General features: G+C 39.6%; 1 protein-coding gene across 11 annotated transcripts in view; it reads left to right on the top strand.

Annotated features, from left to right (window-relative positions):
• Positions 1-25,389, top strand: part of CEP112 (centrosomal protein 112) — a 348,495-nt gene that overhangs the window by 43,733 nt on the left and 279,373 nt on the right. For 9 of the 11 annotated variants that reach the window (XR_005454199.1, XM_038757364.1, XM_038757369.1 and 6 more), the window contains 4 exons: positions 2,602-2,695; positions 5,603-5,680; positions 19,098-19,145; positions 19,685-19,762. Coding sequence is in view for 10 of the 11 variants with exons in the window: in XM_038757364.1 (XP_038613292.1) it covers positions 2,602-2,695; positions 5,603-5,680; positions 19,098-19,145; positions 19,685-19,762 (298 nt within the window). In the remaining variant the exon portion in view is untranslated. The remainder of the gene's footprint in view (positions 1-2,601; positions 2,696-5,602; positions 5,681-19,097; positions 19,146-19,684; positions 19,763-25,389) is intronic. The other 2 variants (XM_038757366.1, XM_038757370.1) reach the window with 2 other exon arrangements.

The following is a 25,389-nucleotide window of genomic DNA, read 5'->3' as shown; positions in this document are numbered from 1 at the left end:
TAAAAGCTTCAGGAGAATGCAACAATATATTGAAATCTGAGATTCTTAGGAAGCTTTTGTTTTGGTCCAAGGCTCAGAAGTTGGTAGCCCTTGTTGTACGTCGAAGAATGAGTACTTTGGAGCAATCCATCTGCTCTTTTTGAGCATTTGCTGTATGCAGACCAGCGTACTAAGCGGATGGGAGAGTACGATTCAGTAGAATTGTTAGATCTGGTCCCAGCCCAGAAGAAGCTTACAGCATAGAGGGGAAGACACGTCCTCCCCCTGGCCTGGAATGCCCTCCCTCCACACATCTCTCTTTCTCCCCCGTTTTATCATCATCATCATCAATCGTATTTATTGAGCGCTTACCATGTGCAGAGCACTGTACTAAGCGCTTGGGAAGTACAAATTGGCAACATATAGAGACAGTCCCTACCCAACAGTGGGCTCACAGTCTAAAAGGGGGAGACAGAGAACAAAACCAAACATACTAACAAAATAAAATAAATAGAATAAATATGTACAAATAAAATAAATAGAGTAAAAAAATATGTACAAACATATATACATATATACAGGTGCTTTTAGACTGTGAGCCCACTGTTGGGTAGGGACTGTCGCTATATGTTGCCAACTTGTACTTCCCAAGCGCTTAGTACAGTGCTCTGCACACGGTAAGCGCTCAATAAATACGATTGATTGATTGATTCTCCCTTCAAAGCCTTACTGAGAGCTCACCTCCTCCAAGAGGCCTTCCCAGACTGAGCCCCCTTTTTCCTCTCCTCCTCCCCATCCCCCCTGCCCTACCTCCATCCCCTCCCGGCAGCACCTGTATATATGTTTGTACAGATTTATTACTCTATTTTGCTTGTACATATTGACTATTCTATTTTGTTAATGATGTGCATTTAGCTTTAATTCTATTTATTCTGACGACACCTGTCCACATGTTTTGTTTTGTTGTCTGTCTCCCCCTTCTAGACTGTGAGCCCGTTGTTGGGTAGGGACTGTCTCTATATGTTGCCAACTTGTACTTCCCAATCGCTTAATACAGTGCTCTGTACACAGTCAGCGCTCAGTAAATACAATTGAATGAATGAGTGAGTGAATATGAAAATAGATGACCTCAAGGGAAAATAGCAGAGTAAAATGACATGTTTATAAGTTCTGGGGGTGGGGTAAATATCAGGTGCTAAAGAGGGGAGAGATCCAAGTGCACAAGTGATGCATGCCAAGGGAAGGGTGAATAGGGGAGGGCTCAGTCAGGGAAGGCTTCTTGGAAGAGGTATAATATAAGTAGGAGTTTGAATATGGGGAGAGAGGGGTGAACTGACAGCTATGAAGGAGGAGGGAGTTCCAGTCCAGAGAGTGTGTGAGGACAAAGGGGACAGGGAGATTAATCCCGGCTCTGCCACTTATCAGCTGTGTGACTTTGGGCAAGTCACTTAACTTTTCTGTGCCTCAGTTATCTCATCTGTAAAATGGGGATTAAGACCTTGAGCCCCACGGGGGACAACCTGATTACCTTGTTTCTACTCCAGCACTTAGAGCAGCGCTTGGCACATAGTAAGCACTTAACAAATACCATTATTATTATTATTCATCTAAAGGATTTATTAAGTATCCTTTAGCCGTGCTGCTGTTAGACGCTGAGTACGTGTTCATGAAATTTTGAACACCAATCACAAGTGACTTTGAGCCAAAATGAGAGAGACAGGCTCCTGACTTGAATGGAAGCACTGCGGAAAGGCAGCTCTTCTAGGTATTTCATATTAAGAGATGAACAGTTGGAGGTCAGAGCTGAAGAACTCAGCTTAGTTCCCAGTGACTGCTAGAATACCCAGGTTTTAGTTGAATTTGACACAAATCACTTTTATTGGAAGATTTTTACTACGGAAAATATTCCCAAAATGTCTGACTCAAGTGATAAATCAAAGAAAACCCTCACCTAGATGTCAGAGCCTATCAATAAGAGATCCTGATGGTCATGTTTTCTATTAGGTCTTTCATAAATGGTAAAATCTAATCTCAGAGGTGGTTTGTTGAGTTTTTCTTTATTTAGGGTATATCTATTGAGGTTTTTCTTTATTTAGGATATCTACTGCATTTCATAGTCACTCATTCTTAAAAAGAAAATGTTAGATGTGTGCGTAGAGGAGAAGTGTTATTCATTGTATTGTCACCTGTGTATAGCCAAGTGCAGAGAGGACTGTTATCTTGTCCTTTAGACGGTAAACCCATCCTCCAGACTGAAAGCTCGTTGTGGGTAGGGGATGTCTGTTTATTATTGTACTCTCCCAAGTGCTTAGTACAGTGCTCTACCCACCTTAAGCGCTCAATAATTATGATTGAATGAATAATTGAAAGCCAAGATTTTAGTGTAACATCATAAGCGCCTTAGGTGAATCAGTCAGATTTGTATTGTGGATCTTCTTTAAGGAAACTCATTCTTCTTGTCATTTCCCTATGCATCGAGCCCTATTTTCTTAGTTTTTCTGGTGATCCATTGTTTCAAATCTACCTAAAGGGCAAAGGAATGGGTATTCAAACGTTCACCCTCTGTGTTCTAATCCATTTTGATTAAATACCTTAACTTGTTTCTTTTTTGTGATCGGGCAGTAGGCGACAAAGTGCCGGCCAGCTACGAATGAGGTCACATTCTATGAGCCCAACTCACAGAACAGAGGAAGAAAACGTGGCCACACAGATGCCTGTAAGATAAACTTTCATTACTGATTTTCATTATCATTTCATTTTCATTCCTTTCATTATTGATTTGTTAAGGGCTTACTGTGTGCCGGGCAACGTGCTAAGCAGTGGGGTGGACACATAGAAATCGGGTTGGACACAGTCCCTGTCCCTCATGGGGCTCACAGTCCTAATCCTCATTTTACAGATGAAGTAACTGAGGTACAGAGCAGTGAAGTGACTTGCCCAAGGTCAGGCAAGACAAGTGGTGGAGGTGGGATTAGAACCCATGACCACCTGATTCCCAGGCCTGTGCTTTAATGAGTAAGGTTAGCTAGTTAGGGGTTTGTGTCGCTTTTGCAGTACAAGTAAGAGGGGTATATCTCGTAGATAAGATATAGAAAGAGGGGTATATCTCTATATGTTGCCAATTTGTACTTCCCAAGCGCTTAGTACAGTGCTCTGCACACAGTAAGCACTCAATAAATACGATTGATGATGATAGATACTGGTCCCATCCAATCCCCCTGTAGACTGAAAGCTCGTTACGGATAGGGAACGTGTCTGCTAATTCAGTTGTACTCTCCCAAACACTTAATAGAGTGCTCTGCACATAGTAAGCGCTCAATAAATACCATCGATAGATCAATTGTTGTCTTTTTGTGAAGGAATTTGTGATGAACAGCTTTTGGTGTAGTCCTACCACACCATCAGTTTGTGGGCTGTGTGACCTAGGGCAAGTCACTTAACGTCTCTGTGCCTCAGTAACCTCATCTGTAAAATGGGGAGCACGAGTGTGAGCCCCATGCGGGACAGGGACTGTACTCAGTCTGATTATTGAGATAAATGAATCTCTATTTATTTATTTATTTATTTTACTTGTACATATCTATTCTATTTATTTTATTTTGTTAGTATGTTTGGTTTTGTTCTCTGTCTCCCCCTTTTAGATTGTGAGCCCACTGTTGGGTAGGGACTGTCTCTATATGTTGCCAACTTGTACTTCCCAAGTGCTTAGTACAGTGCTAAGCACACAGTAAGCGCTCAATAAATACAATTGATGATGATGATGATGATTACCTTGTATCTACCCCAGTGCTTAGTACAGTGACTGGCACATACTAAGCATTTAACAAGTACTATAATTATTATTATTATATTTTCTTAATTGTGCCACAAATACGAGCAGAGGTGTGTGTTTTAAAACCAAGATGAAACCAGATTCATAAATTATCTGAAACTGACTATCAATGTTAAATATCTCACGTTTTCAGGAATATACTATTCTATATGCTATCCTATACGCTGCTGAGAAGCAGCGTGGCTCAGTGGAAAGAGCCCGGGCTTTGGAGTCAGAGGTCATGGGTTCAAACCCCGGCTCCGCCAATTGTCAGCTGGGTGACTTTGGGCAAGTCACTTAACTTCTCTGTTCCCTCAGTTCCCTCATCTGTAAAATGGGGATTAAAGACTGTGAGCCCCCCGAGGGACAGCCTGATCACCTTGTAACCTACCCAGTTCTTAGAACAGTGCTTTGCACACAGTAAGCGCTTAATAAATGCCATCATTATTATTATTACTATCAATGTCATCGTCCCCCCCCCCTTTTTTTTTACCAGTTATCATCATCAATCGTATTTATTGAGTGCTTACTGTGTGCAGAGCATTGTACTAAGCGCTTGGGAAGTACTGTGGGATGTGCAAGCCCTGAGAATCCATTGTAGTCATTAAGGTCCAGTTGTAACAAAGGTAGTCACTCTTCTCTGACTTGGAAAAAGGAAATCCATTGCCCCGGGAAAGAATAGAGCAGTCAGGACTTGCAATATGAATTGTAGAACTACCAATTAAGACCCATATTTGACCACAAGAGGGAGAAAGAATAAATAGCATTTAAAACCAGCACTTTGATCATGAAATTCAGCATTGGACTTGAATGAGCAGAAAAATCATCATGTGTTCATTATTTTTTTTAAAATTGCCATGGGTAATATAAGCAGTGATACTTCCAGAATACTTTTCTCCTTTAAAATGCTTTAGAATAATCCAAATGATTCATGATAAAAAGGACTCCTTTTGTCTAATATGCTTTATAGGCCTGCTGTTTTATTCCCCCAAAGTAGAGCTTTTTGATCAAATAGTTGAAGTTAAAGAAAACTACAGTTTTTATTATAATTTTTTTTTTTGACTTGACCCACCAGTCAAATGATGAGCATGATGCCTGTTTCATCACTAAATTCCCCCCTGTAGTTCTGGGTACGGTTCTTTGACTGTCTGTCTGATTGAACATGCAGTTAATTTCGGATAAATTTTTTCTCAGGTTACAAAGTGTTTGGCATAATTTATAATCCAGGAGAAAAACTGGGACGTTTTGCTTGTAAAAAGGGTAAATTTGCTACTACAATGGTGTTTTCATTCTGTGAACTCAAGGCTTGCTTCTCTTTATGTTCATGGTGTATGAATGAGAACAAATTTTAGAACAAAGAGATTCTTGCAATCCAACACAAAACCTCCTTGTTAAGAAAACCTAATGAGTCAAAATAATTCATGCTTCCATGCATTGTTTTTTTTTAACAAGTGTTGCGCACTACAGTTAAACTTTTTGTTAGAGAATTTAAAGAGAAAAGTCTGGATTAATTTTTAAAATATCCTTTTGATGTTTCTTTAAATCATTAGCTGCTGTGTTATACCACAGTGAACTGTATTGTGAAAGCTTCTCCTAGCCCAAAGCAACAGTAATCACCAGTCATTACTCTGTATCAGTAATGTCTTTTCTTTTAGTGAGTTGTTCTTACCATAATCTTTCCTCTGAGGGCAAGAGTTTCATCAAAAAAAAAAAAAGGAGGAAAAACTCAAACCTCCTAAATAGCCCTACTTTTTTTCTTCTATATTATCTGTACTTTGTCCTAATATTTCCTTTGGAATTTTCGTATTTCAGGGAAACCGCCCCCCAAACCCTCCTGTTTCTTTGGATAACAGTGACATTGAAGCTCGCCTTAATAATTGGAACCTTGGGGTAAAACGTATTGTTTCTTTTGTATTTTGTGTCACTTTCACTCAATAATTTTGCTAAATACTAACTTCATTTCAGCGCTTAGAACAGTGCTTTGCACATAGTAAGCGCTTAACAAATACCATTATTATTATTATTATTATTTGCACTAACCGTTGAACTAAATCGAAAGTGATTGTGGTGATTTTCCTTATTTTGAAGAGCATGTAAATTCAGTTCTTTGAGATTGCTTAATGCGAAGCCATTATAAAAACACCCTTCTAGTTAGTGGCACTATTATTGCCCAGCACAAGTATATGTTGAACTTTACACACCATTCAAAATTGGGGGATTCAAAGAGAATTGCTTTATAAGGGATAAACTCCCTTGTTTTCAAGGGATAGCCCCTCCTCCAAGGGCCCTACATTCTTGTGAAATTGGCAGGGATATAACCGGCATTCTAATTCTCCATTCATCTGAAGGCTAGGGATTCCCTGGAGTTGGGGCTTTTTTCATTACAACCCAACCAATCTGTCCTCCCTAGCAATAAAAAAAAAAATCAGTCAATCATATTTATTGAGCACTTACTGAATGTAGAGCACTATACTAAGCATTTGGTTGAGTACAATATAACAAAATAGACACATTCCCTGCCCGCAAAAATCTTACAGTCTAGAGGAAATAACTCTACAGGTGGAAATTGGTTTTTCCAATAATATTTTAGTATTTTCATTTGACATCTGTCAAGTGCTTTCTTTATGCAAATACAATGCTGGAGAAAAATGCCAGGACATTCTAACTCATAAGGTGCTCATACTCTGCAGGGGGGTGGGAATCTGGAAGGACCTGGATTCTAATCCTGGCTCTGCCTCTTGTCTGCTGGGTGACCTTGGGCAAGTCATCATCATCATCATCATCAATCGTATTTATTGAGCGCTTACTGTGTGCAGAGCACTGTACTAAGCGCTTGGGAAGTACAAGTTGGCAACATATAGAGACAGCAAGTCGCTTAACTTCTGTGTTCCTCAAGTACCTCAACTGTAAAATTGGGATCAGTACTGTGATCTCCATATGGTACCTGGACTTTGTCCAGCCTGGTTAGCTTGTAGCTTCCCCAGTGACCTTAGTACAGTTCCTGGCACCTAATAAGCACTTAACAAATGCCATAAAAATGAAACACAACTGAGAACAGATATGCAGGGCAAGAAATGATGGGACATTTACAGCTGAACTAACAATTCAACAACAGCAAAGCAGCAGAACATTAGTCCTAATGGCAAGAGTCCTCCGGCACCTCACCTCTCCTGTTAAGGCAGAGTACTTCCCTCAACTAGTAGCACTTTGGGGAGACTCACAGGTTTCCATTCACTCTCCAGTCTAAGTGAAAGTAGAAGAAATGCATGTTTTGTTTTGTTTTTGTCACCTTGTTCTCGTTCTCCTCTGCGCCTGTGCTCTGCTGGAGTTTAGAAAAGACATTTCCTAACTTAGTTGTCTTGCTCCCAGAAGATGACTGTGCCTTTTCTGATGGGCCTATTTATCTCCAAAATCAGAAATTGGTGGGATGAAGGGAGAATCTCTCCTGGATGAAATTCTGTCTTTGTAGGGTATATCAGAAGTAAGTGGAAAAAGTTCTTCATCTTAATTTTTCCGGAGACCTTTCCTCGTCCACCTGGATTGTATTGAATTCTTCGGAAGTTTCATGGTTGTTTTTTTTTTCCAGCCACTGTTGATGTTCTACTTTCTAGGATGTGTGTGGGGAATATTAGGGGCATCTGCTTTTGAGGCTCCCAGATTTGTCTGCTTTTGCCTTAGGATATTTTACAGGAGGCATCATTGCTCTTTGATGTTAACTGGGGATTAAATATGGCTTCATGTGTCTTTCCCCTCTCCTTAGCTTTCAAGACAGGAGTAAAATATAACCTTAGTCACTGTCTCAGCTTAACAACCAAAATGAGGGGAAACAGTTTTATCATCTTCTTTATTGTGAGAGTAGTGGGGTAGACACCAAAAGTTCCTTTGGCTACAGATAACTTCATAAATAATCTTTAATCCTCACAAAACTTTTATCAAACAAGCAAGTTTTAAATCCCATGTAAGAACTCCCATTAAGAAACCTATGACCTGTGGTCAGGGAATGCGTCTGTTTATTGTTGTTTTCTTCCAAGTGCTTAGAGAAGCAGCGTGGCTCAGTGGAAAAGACCCCGGGATTTGGAGTCAGAGGTCATGGGTTCAAATCCCGGCACCTCCACTTGTCAGCTGGGTGACTTTGGACAAGTCACTTAACTTCTCTGGGCCTCAGTGACCTCATCTGTAAAATGGGGATTAAGACTGTGAGGCCCCGTGGGACAATTTGATCACCTTGTAACCTCCCCAGCACTTAGAACAGTGCTTTGCACATAGTAAGTGCTTAATAAATGCCATCATTATTATTCATCAATCGTATTTATTGAGTGCTTACTGTGTGCAGAGCACTGTACTAAGCGCTTGATTACTAGTGATAATACTACTACTACTACTATTCTACTATTATTAATACTTTGCTAATTAATTAATACTAATTAATGCTAAGTGCTTGATTATTAATGATAATACTACTACTACTATTACTACTACTACTATTAATACTACTACTAGTAGTAGTAGTACAGTGGTTTACACACAGTGAGAGCTCAATAAATTCAATTGACTGACTGATGGACTGAAGCAGAAAAATGGAATGATTTGCCAGGCACCACTGAAGGCATCCTTCAGTGCCAAAGGTAACATTAAAGGTCAAATTGGTCCATCTTTTATTGCCTGGAGTTAAAATTGTTGTGAATCCTGTAGACACCTCTCTATATATACGTGTATTTATAGAGAGGTGCCTCTGGGCCTATATGCACACATATATGGGGGGGGTGTGTGTGTGTGTCTCGTAGTCAAAGGTGCTTGCAACTCACAGTGTGCATGTGTCTAGGAATCAGTGGATAACTGATCTTTGTATAACCAAATTCAGTGTTCAGGACACGTCACCCCACCCTCCTCAAAAATCTCCAGTGGTTGCCTATCCACCTCCATATCAAACAAAAACCCCTCACCATTGGCTTTAAAGCAGTCAACCACCTTGCCCCCTTCTACAACCAGCCTTCACACTTTGCTCTCTAGTGCTAACCTTCTCACTGTGCCTTCATCTCACTGTGCCTTCATCTCGACGGTCTCGCCACCGACCGCTGGCCCACGTCCTCCCTCTGGTCTAGAACACCCTCTCTCCTCAAATCTGCCAGACAATTATTCTCCCCCACCTTCAAAGCCTTATTGAAGGCATATCTCCTCCAAGAGGCCTTCCCAGATTAAGCCCTCGTCTCCCACTCGTCAGCATCACCCTGACTTGCTTCCTCTGCTCTCCCCTGCTGCCCATACCAGCCCTACAGCCCTTTTATATATATATATATGTATAAAATTACAGATCTAAATATGCCTGTATATATATACAGGCATATTTAGATCTGTAATTTTATTAATTTGTATTGATGTCTGTCTCCCCACCGCCCCTCACCCCTCCCATCCCCAGACTATGAGCTCATCATGGGCAGGGATTGTCACTGTTTGTTGTATTGTTCCTTCCCAAGTGGTTAGTACAGTGCTCTGCACATAGTAAGTGCTTAAAAAAGACGATTGAATGAATGAAAGGGGTTTGTAGATCACCTGCTCCAGCATTATCATAACAAAGAAAAATGGAAAACTGAATAATGCAGGCAATTTTTTCCCATAAAATATCTCTGCTGTGTTTTCTTGGAGCAAAAATATATTCTATCTGTATGTCCCTTCATTAGCGAGATACAGGCCTTAATCCTGATGAAGTTTTCGTCATTACTCATTACATGCTCAATTAGGTGAAATCAAAAGAAGCCATATTTGGGATTCATTGTGAAAGAGAATTCCAGGGTACTGATATTGGAATGTCATTCTTACAAGAACGTATTTTGATTTCAATTTGCCGTCGAACAGCTTTTGTTCAGTTAGTTGGCTTGTCGCTCTCAGAGCATAAAGTATATTTCTAGAATAAAGAATAGTCTTAGTGAGAAATGTGGCAACAGTGTAATGTTACGGGTGACATTTCCAAATAAGGGGTTCTATTTTTCCCTCCCACTCAACTAACTTGCCTTATTTTGTGATTTTTTTTTGTTCTAGTTAGAGGTGTAGTAAAGGACTCATCAATGCTAAAGTTTTAATTTCAAAATACTTTTCCTGGAGATGACATATGGGTTTTTTTTGTCCTTGTGTGAGAAATTGGAAGTCAATTATAGAATTTAAAAGAGAAAATGTTAAACTATGCCATGCGTCAGCAGTAAGGAAGAAGATAACGCGCACTAGAATATATTCTCTTCATCTTTTTCAGGGAGGAAGGAAGAAATCATTGGGTAGTAGAGCTGCAAGTGTATTTTTGGCTTGTGAATGTAATTTCAGGAGAAATGAGAGAAAGCTGGAAGGATTCCAGAACAACTAGCAATTTTTGTTTCTAAATATAGTATATTTCCAAAGCCAAATCCTCATTCACCTTGAATTAGTTTGTTTGAAAAGAACTAGTGTGCTTTAGAAAGAAGCACTTAAGGGTTTCATACTTGGTTCCTCAAAGCATTCGCATTTGAATCTTATTTCAATAATTTGATGGGATTTTTGGAACAAGAAATCCTAATCTTAGTAGCTGGAGGCAGTTTAAGGTTAACATTAAATTTTGGTCCCTGTCTTAATCTTAGTTCCTTGGCCTAATATAATGGATCATTTCAGTCTTTTTTAAAAAAACTGTAGTTTTGAAGTCTAATTTGACTAAAAACAGGGTTTTCATGGAAAAAAATGGTATTTACTAGAGACTTAAAAAATGATTTCCTGATGTAGGACTCCCTGGAAAGGGAACAGAGAGAGAAGTGGTGTGGGAGCCACATATCCCGAAAGTGGGTGATGGAGAAGCAAAATGGTTGGTGAATCCTGAAAGCCCTGAGTAATTGGGAACTTTCTGAATCCTGCTTCTGAGCCCCTGAGTTTGTTCTTCTTAACCAAAGTTTTCCCAACTAATTCAGTTCATTACTAATCTTAAGTGTATTTCCTAAGATTTCCTGACTAATTCTGACCTAGTGTTCTTTAAAGATGGGTCATGACATTCTGAAAATAAATTGTTGTATAACAGTTGTTATACAGATACTAGGGTACTGATATTGGAATGTCATCCTTACAAGAACGTATTTTGATTTCAATTTGCCGTCGAACAGCTTTTGTTCAGTTAGTTGGCTTGTCACTCTCAGAGCATAATGTATATTTCTAGAATAAAAAATAGTCTTAGTGAGAAATGTGGCACAATTGTTGATCTGTAGATCAGTCTTTAACTAGATAAACCAAACATACCTGACATTTGCAGAAAAATTAAGGGTGGGCTTCTTTTTATGTTAATAGAAATTAAGATACTTTTGGTTAATGTGGTTTTTGGAAAAGGATTCCACTTGATCATTTTTCCAGGTAATGATTTATTAGTTTTTACTCAAGGAAAAGCAATGATAGAAGGATGTTGTTTATAGTATATCATGTGTGCTTAACCCTGTCCTCCTTCAGTGACCAGTAATAGAAAACCACTAGGCACAGAATTCTGAATTATTCAACCCAATTCTCTTATTTCTGAAACTTTGGCCAGAGAGGGATAATTCCCTTTTTCTTGCCCTTCTCTTGTAGGTGCTTAAGTTGACATACTGTACTATTCATTTTTTGTTGGTTTGTTGTTGTTGTTTGTTTTAATTTTCTTAATGGTACTTGTTTAACACTATGTGCCTGGCACTGTACTAAGCACTGTGGTAGATGCAAGATAATCAGGTTGGACATAGTGTCTGTCCCACATGGAGCTCACATGTGAGGAGTTTTTTGTATGTTGCTGAATTCCTGTATAGAAAGATATTCATTACCTTAGTCTTAAAAATGTTAGTGGATCTTTAAAATAGAATAAACACCATTCATCTTAAATGAATGTATTTTTTTTTTTTTTACCAATTATGTAGATGTGGAAGCCGCTTGAACTGGTGGAAAAAACTCAGGCCCAGGAGTCAGAGGGCCTGGGCTCTAAGCCCGGTTGCACCACTTACCTGCTGTGTGACCTTGGGCAGGTCACTCCATTTCTCCGTGCCTCAGTTTCCTCATCTGTAAAATGGGGATTAAATGCCTGTTTCCTCTCTCTCCACTCATGGGACAAGGATTGGATCCGATCTGATTAATCTTATATTTACCCCAGCGCTTAGTACAGTGCTTGGCACATAATAAGTGCTGAATAAATGCCATAATTATTATATACAAAGCGGCCTTATATTTAAAACCTTTGATAGGCATATGTTACTTAGACTGTGAGCCCCATATGGGACAGACAGGGATTATGTCCCACCTGATGAACTTGTATCTACCCCAGTGCTTAGAACAGTGCTTGACACGTCGTTAGTGCTTAACAAATACGATAATAATAATGGGGCTCATTGTCTTGAGCTCAAAGATTCAGAATTAAGCCGAGATCTGCAGTGTAATTGCCTGAGCTTGGTGTTTGTACTTTTATGGAGTGTTATTCCAGCCCCATTCTGCTTCCAATTCCTGTTGCTGATGGTACTTGTGAATAAGCAACAGCCATTTGCATTAGGATTTGTACCCTTTATTCACCTCTCCCTCATTCCCACAGCACTTATATATTTTATTTGCTTATATTGTCTGTCTACCCTTCTACACTATAAACGTGTTGTGGTCAGGGAATGCGTCTACCAACTCTGTTATATTCTACTCTCCTAAGCCCTTAGTACAGTGCTCTGCACACAGTGATTGTTCATAAACACAATTTAGAGAAGCAGCGTGGCTCAGTGGAAAAGAGCCCGGGCTTTGGAGTCAGAGGTCATGGGTCCAAATCCCGGCTCCTCCAATTATCAGCTGTGTGACTTTGGGCAAGTCACTTGACTTCTCTGTGCCTCAGTTCCCTCATCTGTAAAATGGGGATTAAGACTGTGAGCCCCCTGTGGGGCAACCTGATCACCTTGTAACCTCCCAAGCGCTTAGAACAGTGCTTTGCACATAGTAAGCGCTTAATAAATGCCATTATTATTATTATTATTATTGATTAAGGATTAAATAGCCTAACGGTAATATAGTAAGAGCTGCATTGTGTCCAGGAGCATAAACTTCACTGATACATTACTCTGGGATTTATCTGAGATTTATTTCTCTTGAATTTTATGGTGTCATATTTTTATATTGGAGTGTTCCAGCGGCCCAACCAGGGTCATGGATTCTTGCTAGAATTGGCATTTCCAGAAATAACACACTTAGAAAATCAAATTATAAGGCAAGACACCAGAAAGGTATTGAAAAAAGGTCTCCTCTTTCCCAAAGACAGAGAGTAACCCTGATTAAATTCATCCATTTTTTCTAGGACTTGGTGAATTTCGAGAAGCAGCATGGCCTAGAGGATAGAGCATGGGCCTGGGAGTTAGAAGGACCTGGGTTCTAATCCCAGCGCTGCTACTTGTTTGCTGTGTGATCTTGGGCAAGTCACTAAACTTCTCTGTGCCTCAGTTATCTCATCTATAAATGGGGATTAAGGCTGTGAGCCCCATATGGGACGTGGACTGTCCAATGTGATTACAGTGCCTGGCCCACAGTAAGTGCTTTACAAATGCCATAAAAAAAAAAAAATCTTGCTGTAGGGTAAGCTTCTTCACCAATTTCCCAGAAATTAGAAGGATTCTCTTCTTTCTGTCTCATTCCACTATACCTTCTGAAAGGTATATTGTTGTAACAAACAGTACATTGTTTGTTACATAGTTTGTTACGTAGTTTACTCCACTTGATAGAAGAGCATCATGGTCTACACCTTGTATCCCCCCAGCACTTAGAACAGTGATTTGGGCATAGTAAGCACTTGTATATATGTTTGTACGTATTTATTACTCTATTTATTTATTTATCTTACTTGTACATACCTATTCTATTTATTTTATTTTGTTAATATGTTTTGTTTTGTTCTGTGTCTCCCCCTTCTAGACTGTGAGCCCACTGTTGGGTAGGGACCGTCTCTATATGTTGCCAACTTGTACTTCCCAAGCGCTTAGTACAGTGCTCTGCACACAGCGCTCAATAAATACGATTGATTGATTAACAAATACCATCATTCTTATTATTACGAAGCCATTCTATGTTTTGCCAATTATTAACTCAGAATGAAACATAAATGGTTTTAAAACTTTTAAAAGTCTCTTGTGTCCTTGATGGCTTCACATGGAGAGGGGCTTCTAGGAACTAATTAATGAAACCAAATCAAATGTACGATGCTGGATAAATGCCAAGTAACAATGACTGTGTACTCTGCTCTTCTCATTCCAATTTAACTCACCTTCATCTCTTGTGGTGTAAAAGCATACCTCAGTGGTGCTGGATGGCAGTGTAATTTTCAGTTTTGTCTTAGAACATCCGATTTCTGATGTTTACAGAACAACTTAAGTGTACTGAGATGTCAGTGATAAACTGTAATTGACCATAATGTCCTTGTTAAACTGGGCTTTCAAAATAATTGTGCTGCTTGATAAGACTATTTCCCTTCATTTTTTGGAGAGGGTGGGAGGGGGGAATTCACAGCACTCTCCCTTCTCTAGTGAAGAAGTGGCTTGAATAAATCTGTTAAATTGACTAAGCGCTTAGGGCAGGGTTCATTTTGATTGTTTACCCTTTCCAAGTCATCAGTGGTCTGCACTTAGTCATTTTCTTTTTAATCCTTGATTTCAAAACAAACATGACTTTTCTTTGAAGGATTTTACAAAGTCATATGCAGAAATTCCCAACCAGTTCAAATAATGTTTTTCTAACACAAACAAGATGTTCTTTAAATTTTCAAAATAAAATTGACAGTCCGTATTTGAATACTTCCAGTAGTTGTTAAAGTGGGTATAGTTCACAATGATGTAACATTTGTTAATAATTCCAATCCCACAGTCCAGAAAATAGTGGTATTCCAAAAAAGAAAAGAAAGACCAGAGTACACAAGTCTTCGTTTTTGGTTGTTAATGTAAAACCCAGTAAACATAACAATGGATGAAACTTTTACTCTCATGGGATGTAATTATATGTATTACAGGCTTAATGTCAATCATTCAAATTTATTGAGAGCTTACCGTGTGCAGAGTGCTGTACTAAGCGCTTGGGCGAGTGCAATACAACAGACACATTCCCTGTCCACAACATGCTTACAGGAAATTGGAAAATTTTCTATCCCAATAGTTTTGTGTAAACAAGTATCGTTTGAATCCAGAAGTCTAGACTAAGTTCATCCTCTGTGCTGTAAACTCGTCCTCTAGACTATAAGCTTGTTGTGGGCAGGGAATGTCTGTTATATTGTAGTGTTGTGCTCTCCCGAGCACTTAATACTGTGCCCCACTGTTGGGTAGGGACTGTCTCTATATGTTGCCAACTTGTACTTCCCAAGCGCTTAGTACAGTGCTCTGCACACAGTAAGCGCTCAATAAATACGATTGATTGATTGCCCTGCCAACAGTAAGCACATAATAAACGTGATCGACTGATTGGACTTTGAGCAGTGTAAATACATTTTAGATTCCTGATCTCTCAGCTTTCACAGACTTTACAACTGTTGACTCAATTCTGTTTCCCATTATTAATTTAAAAAGACCCGAGGGGGTGTTTTATATTTTTACCAAATCATAAAATTTAAATATGTTGAAGCTTTTACACATAGTTGCAACATGTAGCTAAGTATCACTCCCTGAGAAAAGATACCATTGGGCCAATACGTAGCTCAAATCATTCGACATGTCAGTGCATCAGCGAAGGGAGGCATCTATCTGCCTTGCCAAACCTCTAGAGACTACGTCAGCTTTTTTTGCACAATATTCACTGCACGCTTCAAAAAACCATCATTTCCTATAACACTGGAAGAGAATGTTTCTCTTTTTCAGTATAGAAATGGACCATCTTGCCCTTGAACAGCATTCCTTACTTAAATTAAGAGCCTAGTATACTGACAGCCAGGAAGGCATGGAGTATTAGAAGCAAGTATGCTCCTCTTCCATTTTTTTCCTCCTCTTAAAGGCCTGGCTAATGAGAAATTGAGAAATCGATACCTAGAACTGGATGGGATGCAACTGACCAACCGACATCAGCTTCTTTGCTATCACCTGATTTTGCCAGAGGGCCGATTTCCTAACTGCTTGGCTAAATTTTTATAAGAGGCACCTCCCAACATTTTTTCCTTGAGTTTTAAGTGATAATTTAATTAAGTGTTTTGAAGGAGACCATTCTTAACTCTCTACTCCCACACAGCCCTGACTCACGCCGGAAAAATCGCCCTAGGTCACCAGAAACCCTCACAGATGAAACATGGCTCTACTGCTTAAGTCCAAGTTTGACTGATTCACAGCTAGTTGGGGAAGGGGATGGGGGGGACCCCCAAAGTTTTCAAATGCAACAAATGGAGAGGGTCAGTTTTTATTAAGGGAAGAGCCCATATAGGAGTTCAACTGTAGTTCAAATAAAGATGTATTTTATTAGTGTGATTTTTACTTCCTTCCCCCTAACCTTTGTCATGTGATTGGCTCATGGTGTTGGCATTTTAACAGCTTTGTACGTATGTATCTTGATTAGTTTGGGCCTTTCCTTGCATTTAATATTGTTAGATTTGCATGTTTCTCACACAAACCCTTTTTTCCCCCTCTTCGTTTTTGGACACTCTTTATTGTGGTATTTCTTCTTTCTTGTGGTATTATTAAGAGAACAAGAAGTTTTGCTGAAGACAAGCATGAAAGACGTGAATGTTAAGACATTAAATGTTTACAGATCGGTTAAAATAGATGTTACTTGTGGCTTACTAAGTGGGAACATTTAGCTTCAAAGCACATCTGGCTGCTGTTAGAAATCAGAAAATACATTACTTAGCCTTAAAAAATTAGAACACACTATTTTCCACTTTTAAATAGATGCACTGTATTTATAGAATTCATGTTCAAAGTAATTCCAAAATAGTACTGTAAATGGATAAACATTACATATCTTTCCTTAGTATTTGGCATATACTGTGCTCAAAGCTATTATCTACAATGGTCTGGGATCATTTGGGTAGTTTGTTTTTGGCAATTGGAGAGAAACAAATTCTTAAGTAATATCCTAAAGATCCTATTATCTTTTTAGTCTCTTTTCCTACGATGGGTGGAGTACACAGAATGGCAATTATTCCATGCTTTGCTGAGGCACAGATACTCTGTTGAATCAAGCTGATTAAAATTAGTGAAATGAACACCATCTAGTGTGCTTATAGATGTAGAACTGCACAGGGAAAACTTGAGGCAAAACAGTTAACTCAGTTACAGATGGCTTTCTTCAGTATTGGGACTCAATTCAAGACTGATTCACTATCGTGGAATAGTTAATAGCAATCCGTTCCCGAACCAGTTTTTAATTTTGAAGTTTTGTTCTGTTTTACGGTGAATGAATCCCAAAGGAAAATGTTCATTCCTATTTTAATAAGTGAATACTTTATGCCTTTAAAAATGTTGACTCTGCGAAGTTATTTGTAAATTTCCATTGCAATTTAATATGCAATTGTATTAGTTTTCTAGCTAAATATAGCTGAAATTCTGTGTAACTGATATATTTCTCTTTGAGAACCTACTGAAAAGGAAAAAAGCCCTCCTTCACCAGATTTCAAAAGAGAATAAGAACGCAAGTCCCACTGTGCAAACCAGTGATACTGTAATCAAGAATATCAGTTTCATCTAGTGCAGTGCTCTGCACCAAATGGGCACTCATTAAATACTACTGCCTACTCTTGCAGGTTCTCGTTGGGACCGAGATCCATCCATTAAATTAGAATCCATCCATTTGGGGTGTCTACCAAGTGTGGAGCTTTGAACTAGGCTCTTGGGAGAGTACAACAAAAAGGACAAGCCATTATCTCTGCCCCTGAGGAGCTCGTGCTCTAATCGAGGAGACAGGCAGACATCAAGTATAAAAATGCATTGGGAGCAAGGGGAAGATGATAGTTACAACTGGTAAGAGCAAGAAAAATAAGTCATTAAATGAATGACGGATTGTCTCATCTTATGCCGTCGAGTCGTCTCCGACTCATAGAGATTCCAAGGACACATCTCTACCGGAATGTCCCACCTCCATTTGCAGTTGTTCCGGTAGTGTATCCATTGAGTTTTCTCCATAAAAATATGGAAGTGGTTTACCATTACGTCCTCTCAGGCAGTAAACTTGAGTCTCCGCTCTGGGCTCTCTCCCATGCTGCTGCCGCCCAGCGTAAGTGAGTTTTGACTTGTAGTCGATTGCCTTCCACTCGCTAACCACTGCCCAAGCTAGGAATGGAGTGGATACGCCTCTGCTTGACTCTTCCTCCTGTAGCTGAGACTGTTAGAGTACTGGAAACTCTCCAGATGCGGTCCTGAGAAGGGGGAAGGATGGTTACATGCTTCAAGACTAATAGGTAGTTTTTGGAATGGTGTTGGAAGGGAGCAATGCTGATAAGTTGAGAAATACCTCCGGGAGGATATGGGCTTAGTAGGAAGGCCTCTGGGAGAGGTTTGAAGTTGGGGAGGGGGAGAGTGTAATAGATTGGAAAGGGTATGGAATAGAGTAGATATAGAAACAGGATGGGGGAAAGGCATGCGGGACCAGAAACCTTTCAAAAGACATAGCAATATCAGCAGGAATAATAATAATAATGGTATTTGTTAACCACTTACTATGTGCAAAGCACTGTTCGAAGTGCTGTGCCCCTGTAGATCTTAAAGTTCTCAATCGGTCAGTAGTATTTATTGAGTGCTTACTGTGTGCACTGCACTGTACTAAGCCCTAGGGAAAGTACCCTGCAACACAGTTGCTAGACAAGTTCCCTGCCCACAATGAGTTTACAGTCTAGAGGTGGAGATGACATTAATGTAAGTAAAAAAAAATTTACAGATTTATATGCAAGTACTGTGGGCCTGAGGGTGATGTGAATGCCAAATGCCCAAAGGGTACAGATCCGGGGCTAACTCACTAGTACTCTCCCAAGCGCATAGTTCAGTGCTCTGAACATAGTAAGCATTCAATAAATATCATACTTCCAAGTGCAGACTTGATGCACCTAAGATAACACACCCAACCACCACAGTTCATGAATATGCCGGATAATCCAAATGGATAGGTATCAAGATTACAAAGGCTTGTCAGGCATACTGGTGGGGCAAACTGGTTGGAAGTTCTTGCCCTAGACTTGATTTACTTCAATTCTCTTACTCCCTGGGAAATTATTTACAAATTCAGTGAAGGGCAGATGCCATTTCAAGGGGGGAAGGGCAGGCGGAAGTGATATGTCAACATGGGGTTTTCATTTTGCATTTTAGAAATCAAGATAACCTTCAAAATGGTCAGTGCTCTAATTTTACGGTTTTTCTTTCAGCTAGAAAATCCACGGTATTTGCGAGAAAAGCCCATCCCGATATCACTGGTAAGTGTTGAATGTCTTTGATTTTTCTTTGGTGGCAGGGACCTTCCTTAATTTGCGTTTTCATCTTCGTCCTGCAAGGATTTCATTAGTGCCAGTTGCGTTGTATGGAAATACCAGTGGTGATAGCACTTGAAAATGGAATAAAATCCCTTCCTCTTCTTACTAGTGTTTTTGGGTATTTGTAGACAGAGCGGTTAAAACCTGAGTTTAGCCAAATGGGGGAAATAAGGGACTCCAGCGAACGGAGTCTGTAGATAGAGCACAGGCCTGGGAGACAGAAGAACCTGGGTTCTAAACCCGGCTCTGCCACTTGTCTGCTTTGTGACCTTAGGCAAGTCATTTCATTTCTCTGTGCCTCATTTGCTTCATCTTTAATATGGGGATTAAGTGTGTGAGCCCCAGATGGGACAGGGACTGTGTCCAACCTGATTAACTTGTGTCTACCCCAGTGCCTAGAACGGTCCTTGGCACCTAGTGCTCACCAAGTACCATTATTATTATTGAAAACCTTAAAACATTGAATCCTGCTCATTTAATAGATGACTCCGAGACTGGGCCTGCGGAAAAGCATCGGTTTCCATGATGACCAGTTTTCCTTTCGAACGTATGAAAAAGAGGTAAGATCATGCCGTATCACAAAAGCCCAATACTTTTGGACCTGTCCCCGAGATTATCTGGCTAAAGCATCCGGGGATGGCAGTTCCCTCGCTGCATGTCTTCAGTAGCATCTGTGTGCCCGTTTGAAGTTGTTTCTGTGTGCAGGTATTATTGAATCATGAAGTCACCATACAAGTCCTATACATTAGGAAATGTTCTGGGGTACTGTAAAAATTGTTTAACATTCATACTATAGTTCAGCATCTGTGTGCCCGTTTGAAGTTGTTTCTGTGTGCAGGTATTATTGAATCATGAAGTCACCATGCAAGTCCTGTACATTAGGAAATGTTCTGGGGTATTGTAAAAATTGTTTAACATTCATACTATAGTTCACTGGCATAAACACGACCTTATCAGTTCTTGATATAGCACATTTCTACTGTCAGTAACCATTATTTGCACAGGAGGTGGAGGCTGCTTAGAGAGAAGATTGAGGGCAGGGATTATATCAATCAGTTTGAATTTATTAATCATTGACTGTCTCTGTCCACAATGAGTTTATGGTATAGCGGGATTACATCTAAATGACATCTCTTACTGTAGTCTGTTCCACCCATGAGTTGTTGAGGGCTTCGTTCTCAGCAGGTACTTAGTTTGGTGAGCGCTCATTAATATAGCATCCGCTAAGTGCCCCAAAAAGACTTGACTTGTGGGGACTTGACCTTCTCCTTGTGGGTGTTTTGTACTTCCTAGTTGGAGCAAACAAGTGAAACAGTGCTAAAGCTTGGGTTTATCCACATGTTATTTTTAGTGTTAAATAAAATGATTGGTTCTCCAATAAAGGCTAGTGCTTTGTTAGGGGGTGTTTTCTTTCTTGTTCTTGCCGTTCTTCTTCGCCCTATTATTATTATACTCGTATTAAGCACTTACTATGTGCCAAGCACTGTACTAAGCACTGGGATAGATACAAAATAATCAGGGTGGATGTAGTTCCTGTTCTACATGGGGCTCACAATCTAAGTATGGGGTCAGTAGGATTTAATCCTCATTTTACAGATGAGCAAAGATTAACAGAGAGGTTAAGGGACTTGTCCAAAGTCACACAGCAGAGAAGTGGCAGAGCCAGGTTTAGAACCCAGGTCTTCTGTCTCCTGGGCCCATGTTCTTTCTGCTAGGCCACGTTGCAACTGCTCGTCATCGAAGATAATGAATTATCCTGATTCTCTCTGTAACGCCTGAGACTGTGCACTCCCTAAGCCGAGGGGAGAAAGTTTTCCTCCGTCGTATTCTGGATCTTTGCCTGAGGCTGCTCACTTTGCTCAAAAAATGGCCCATGGAAGTGATTTAAGAAAGAAATAATGGTTGTCATGGTATAACAGGCGATATGTGGTTCCAGGCTCACCACTATTTTTAAAATGTGGTGTTGTAGTGACACCTAACCCAGATGGGAGGGGAAGAGGACATTCTTTTCATCATTTTGCCATGAAAACAAATCCAAGGGAAGAGAATACAGTTTATCTTTATAAGCAAAATACAGACTATTGAAGAAATGTCCCATGACTTCCAAGGTGCAATCCAAAGCCCAATCTTCAGGAAGGAAAGTAAGAGAGTTGACTGTATAGGTTACAAGATTCTCTCACTGCTTTTCAAGCACCATTTGAGAGAGAATATTTTCTTTGAGCAGGGTCTTTGAGAAGATGGGGAAACCCAGAGACAGTCTTGAAAACGAACAGGTCCAACAACTGGCAAGTACATCAGCGCTGCAAGGAATTGTTTTTGCATGCAAGTAGTATGGAGTGGTGGCTCATTTTTGAATAGGTATGGCATGTGTATTCACGTCTGCCTGGCCTTTAAGATCAAAATGCAAGATGCTATCCATGCATATAGTTGTGGCCCAAAAGAGACCAGTTTACATACGTCTCTTTCTCGCTGCAGACCAGACCAGACTCTCAGCTGCTCTACCTCACAATAGACATTTTTGAGATCATTCTACACAATGTTGTGAAAAGGCTTGCTGGCCCCTCAATTCTTTGAAGATGCCCTCTTTTCAGTTGATCACCTATCAACCACATGAGAATCCTGCTACTGATCATTCTTTTCCCGTGTCTGCTCAGAGGAGCTATGTGGATGTTCTCTTTGCTGTCAGAGCTGGTCAGTGTGCTGAAGCCCGGCATTATCTTTGTTGGTGATATTGCCTTGTTTTGAGCAAGGAAGGACAGTGAAATTTTGCAAGAAACATAGATGTACCATTTGTATCCGTTGAGCTAATAGGCTGCTTAGAAAATTGGATATCACTCCAACTTGAAAGACCTGCAATTTAGTATAAAGTTTCATGACCCATTATTCCCAAACTCCCTATTTATGAGCCATCATATCTGATCCCATAGATTTATATGTGGAATTGAACGATGAGTTCTTGAAACTGATGATTCAGTGAAAGTCATGTACATTGTATTTTACTAGCTTTTATTTCAGTTTTACCTAAATCATGTAGACTAAACAAAAAATGCAGTATGATGGAATGCCATCCAACAACCACCCTTAACATTTGTAGCTACAAATATATATATATATATATATATATATATATATATATATATTCTTTGCATTCAAAAAGACACCACTGACGGCAGTTATGTACATGGTATATCAAATAATATTTTCATTTATTCACCTTGCCACTACTAGTTTTGTTTGTTCTTCCTCCTACACCCTCTATTTGTAAATAATTTTTGCCTCCCTTCCAGTAAAAGCTCTTTTAGAGCAGGGCCCACATCTTTTACTTCTTTTGGACTCAATGGGCCATTAGCATAGTAGGTGACTGGTATATGGGGGTGTATTTGTATTATTATTATTATTATTTAGTGCCATTGAGTCGTTTCCGATTCATAGCGACTCCATGGATATATTTTTTCCTGAACACTCTGTCCTCTGCCATAATCCACAAGTTTTCTAATGGTTCTTCCGTTATCGTAGCTATGGTCTCTATCCATGTAGCTACTAGTCTGCCTCTTCCACGCTTTCCCTGGACTTTTCCTAGCATTAGTGTCTTCTCCAGAGAATTAGTCCTCCTGATTATGTGTCCAAAATATGCTAATCTAAGTCGAGTCATTTGGCCTTGCAAAGACCATTTTGGCTTAATTTGCTCCAAAATCCATTTATTTGTTTTTCAGGCGGTCCATGGTATTTGCAAAAGCCTTTTCCAACACCACATTTCAAAAGAATTGATGTTCTTTCTATCCTGTTTTTTCACTGTCCAGCTTTTGGACCCATACATTGTCACTGGAAACCTCATAGAGTTGGCAATTTGTATTTTTTGGCAATTCTTACATCAGCACATTTCATAACTTTTTCCAGGTTCTTCCTAGCAAGTCTTCCTAACATTAATCTTCGGCATATTTCTTGGCTCCTGGTTCCTTTATTATTAATTATCGATCCCAGGAGAGAAAAATTGTCAACTCTTTCATTCTTCTCTCCATCCGCTACAAATTTGTTAAAAGGTGTATTTGATCCATACTGTTAATCGATAACTTTGCTATTTACAGATGAAAGCCAATTGTTTACAAAGAACATCACATTTTTGGCTGGAGATGATTAAAAAATGCCATAAAAGAGGGGTTTTTTTGTTGTGGTTTGAGGTGTGGGCTTATTTTCAATCTTTCAGGGTACCAGTATAATTGGGTTTCTTCTTTCATTATACAAATTGTTATACAGTTCCTTTTCAGTAATTTGAGAAGAGCCAAAGTTTTCTCTTTAGTGTCATCTTTGTATTGAAAATACTCTTGGGATAGTAGTTATTTTCAGATCCACTTCTTTATATTCCCATTTTTAATTTGGCGTATATCTGTCTGTTGGTATCTACTTAGAGAAGCAGCTTGGCTTAGTGGAAGGAGCATGGACTTTGGAGTCAGAGGTCAGGGGTTCAAATCCTGGCTCTGCCAATTGTCAGCTGGGTGACTTTGGCCAAGTCACTTAACTTCTCTGGGCCTCAGTTCCCTCATCTGTAAAATGGGGATTAAGACTGTGAGCCCCCCGTGGGACAACCTGATCATTTTGTAACCTCCCCAGTGCTTAGAACAGTGCTTTGCACAAAATAAGTGCTTAATAAATGCTATTATTATTATTATTATTACTGTTTTGGGTCATTCACATCATATTTCCTTTTTCTATTGTGCTAGTTTTGTACTGTGACGCCTATATCGGTTTGGCTATTTAGAAGGAAACTGTGGCTTTGATATTTTTTTATCTCTACATAATGAGATCTGTACCCTTTTATGATAGCATGCTTTTGATGGCATGAGCATCTTTATTCTGCCCACATTTCTGAGTTGAAAGAAGAAACTAAAAACTGCTCATACATTAACTTAGACTCAGTTTTCAATTTATGTGACTGTTTTTTCTTGGGTATTTTGGAGTGTGTTGTAATTTATTATTTTTGCGGCATCAGTGCGAGGTGGGAGAAGTTAGTGTTACCTTACATTCAATGTTCAAAAATGGCCTGTTGACACTGTGGCTAAAATTGTTGTACTCTGCAAAGTTCAGTACTGTGCTCTACACACAACAGGCTCAATCAACGCCACTGATTTCTTGCTGGACAGTTAAAGGAAATTTTGCAGTTCTTCTCCGATCAATCCAACAATGGTATTTTAAATGTATTTTTTCATTTATTTTAATGGTATTTAAGTGATTACAATGTTCCAAATGCTGTACTAAGCAATGGGGAAGATAAAAGCTAATGAGGTTGTACACAGTCCATGTCCCACATGAGGCTCACAGTCTTTAATCCCCATTTTACAGATGAGAAAACTGAAGCACAGAGAAGTTAAGAGGCTAGCCCACGGTCACACAGCAGACAAGTGATAGATCCAGGATAAGAATTGACGTCCTTTGATCCTTTGAGAGCTACTGTGGGCCGAGCACTGTACAGAGCGCTTAGGAGACTTCAACGGAGTTGTTATTCATGATCTTGGAGCTTTCAGTCTTTGGGGGAAACTGACATTGAAATAAATTACAAAGAAGGGAAGTGGCAGAGGGTAAGTGCTGTGATATCAAGGGTGGGGGCAAAATCAGGTGCTTAAGGGGGACAGAGTCAAGTGCATAGGTGATCCAGAAGGGAGACTGTGAAGGGGAAATGTGCACTTAGGAATGATCGCTTAGAACAGTGCTTTGCACATAGTAAGCGCTTAAGAAATACCATCATTATTATTATTATTATTATTATTATTATCTCTTGGAGGAGGTGTGGCGAGTTGGGGCTCCAGCTCTTGATTCTGTGCAAATGATGCACAATCGGTGACTTGAATTTTACCTGTAGAAAATAACCCACAAGATTCTTGGGGTTAGAATTTTATCTATGCTTCCGGGATTTAGAAGTAAGCTAAAAAAGTGATTCGACTGGTTTTTTCCTCCCCATTTCTTTCTGGTAGGGAGAATGTGTGGTAGAATGACTAACTTCTTTACTTTTAGCCATGGTTTTCACACACTGGTGTAGCCCTTGTTTTGACTCTGTAACGTTTAGCACATGGGGATAACGTCATCACGGCCCTCTCTGAATGTCGGCATGGGGCAGTTGGGTTTTTTTTAAATGTTTGTGACACGGATTAAACCACTTGGAAAATTATCACTGAAAAAGCTTCAAGCCAAACAA

Source organism: Tachyglossus aculeatus, chromosome 15, assembly GCF_015852505.1.
Source record: "Tachyglossus aculeatus isolate mTacAcu1 chromosome 15, mTacAcu1.pri, whole genome shotgun sequence".
Classification (NCBI taxonomy): domain Eukaryota; kingdom Metazoa; phylum Chordata; class Mammalia; order Monotremata; family Tachyglossidae; genus Tachyglossus; species Tachyglossus aculeatus.
Note: the sequence above shows the minus strand (reverse complement) of the source record. Positions and strands in the feature narration are given on the sequence as shown.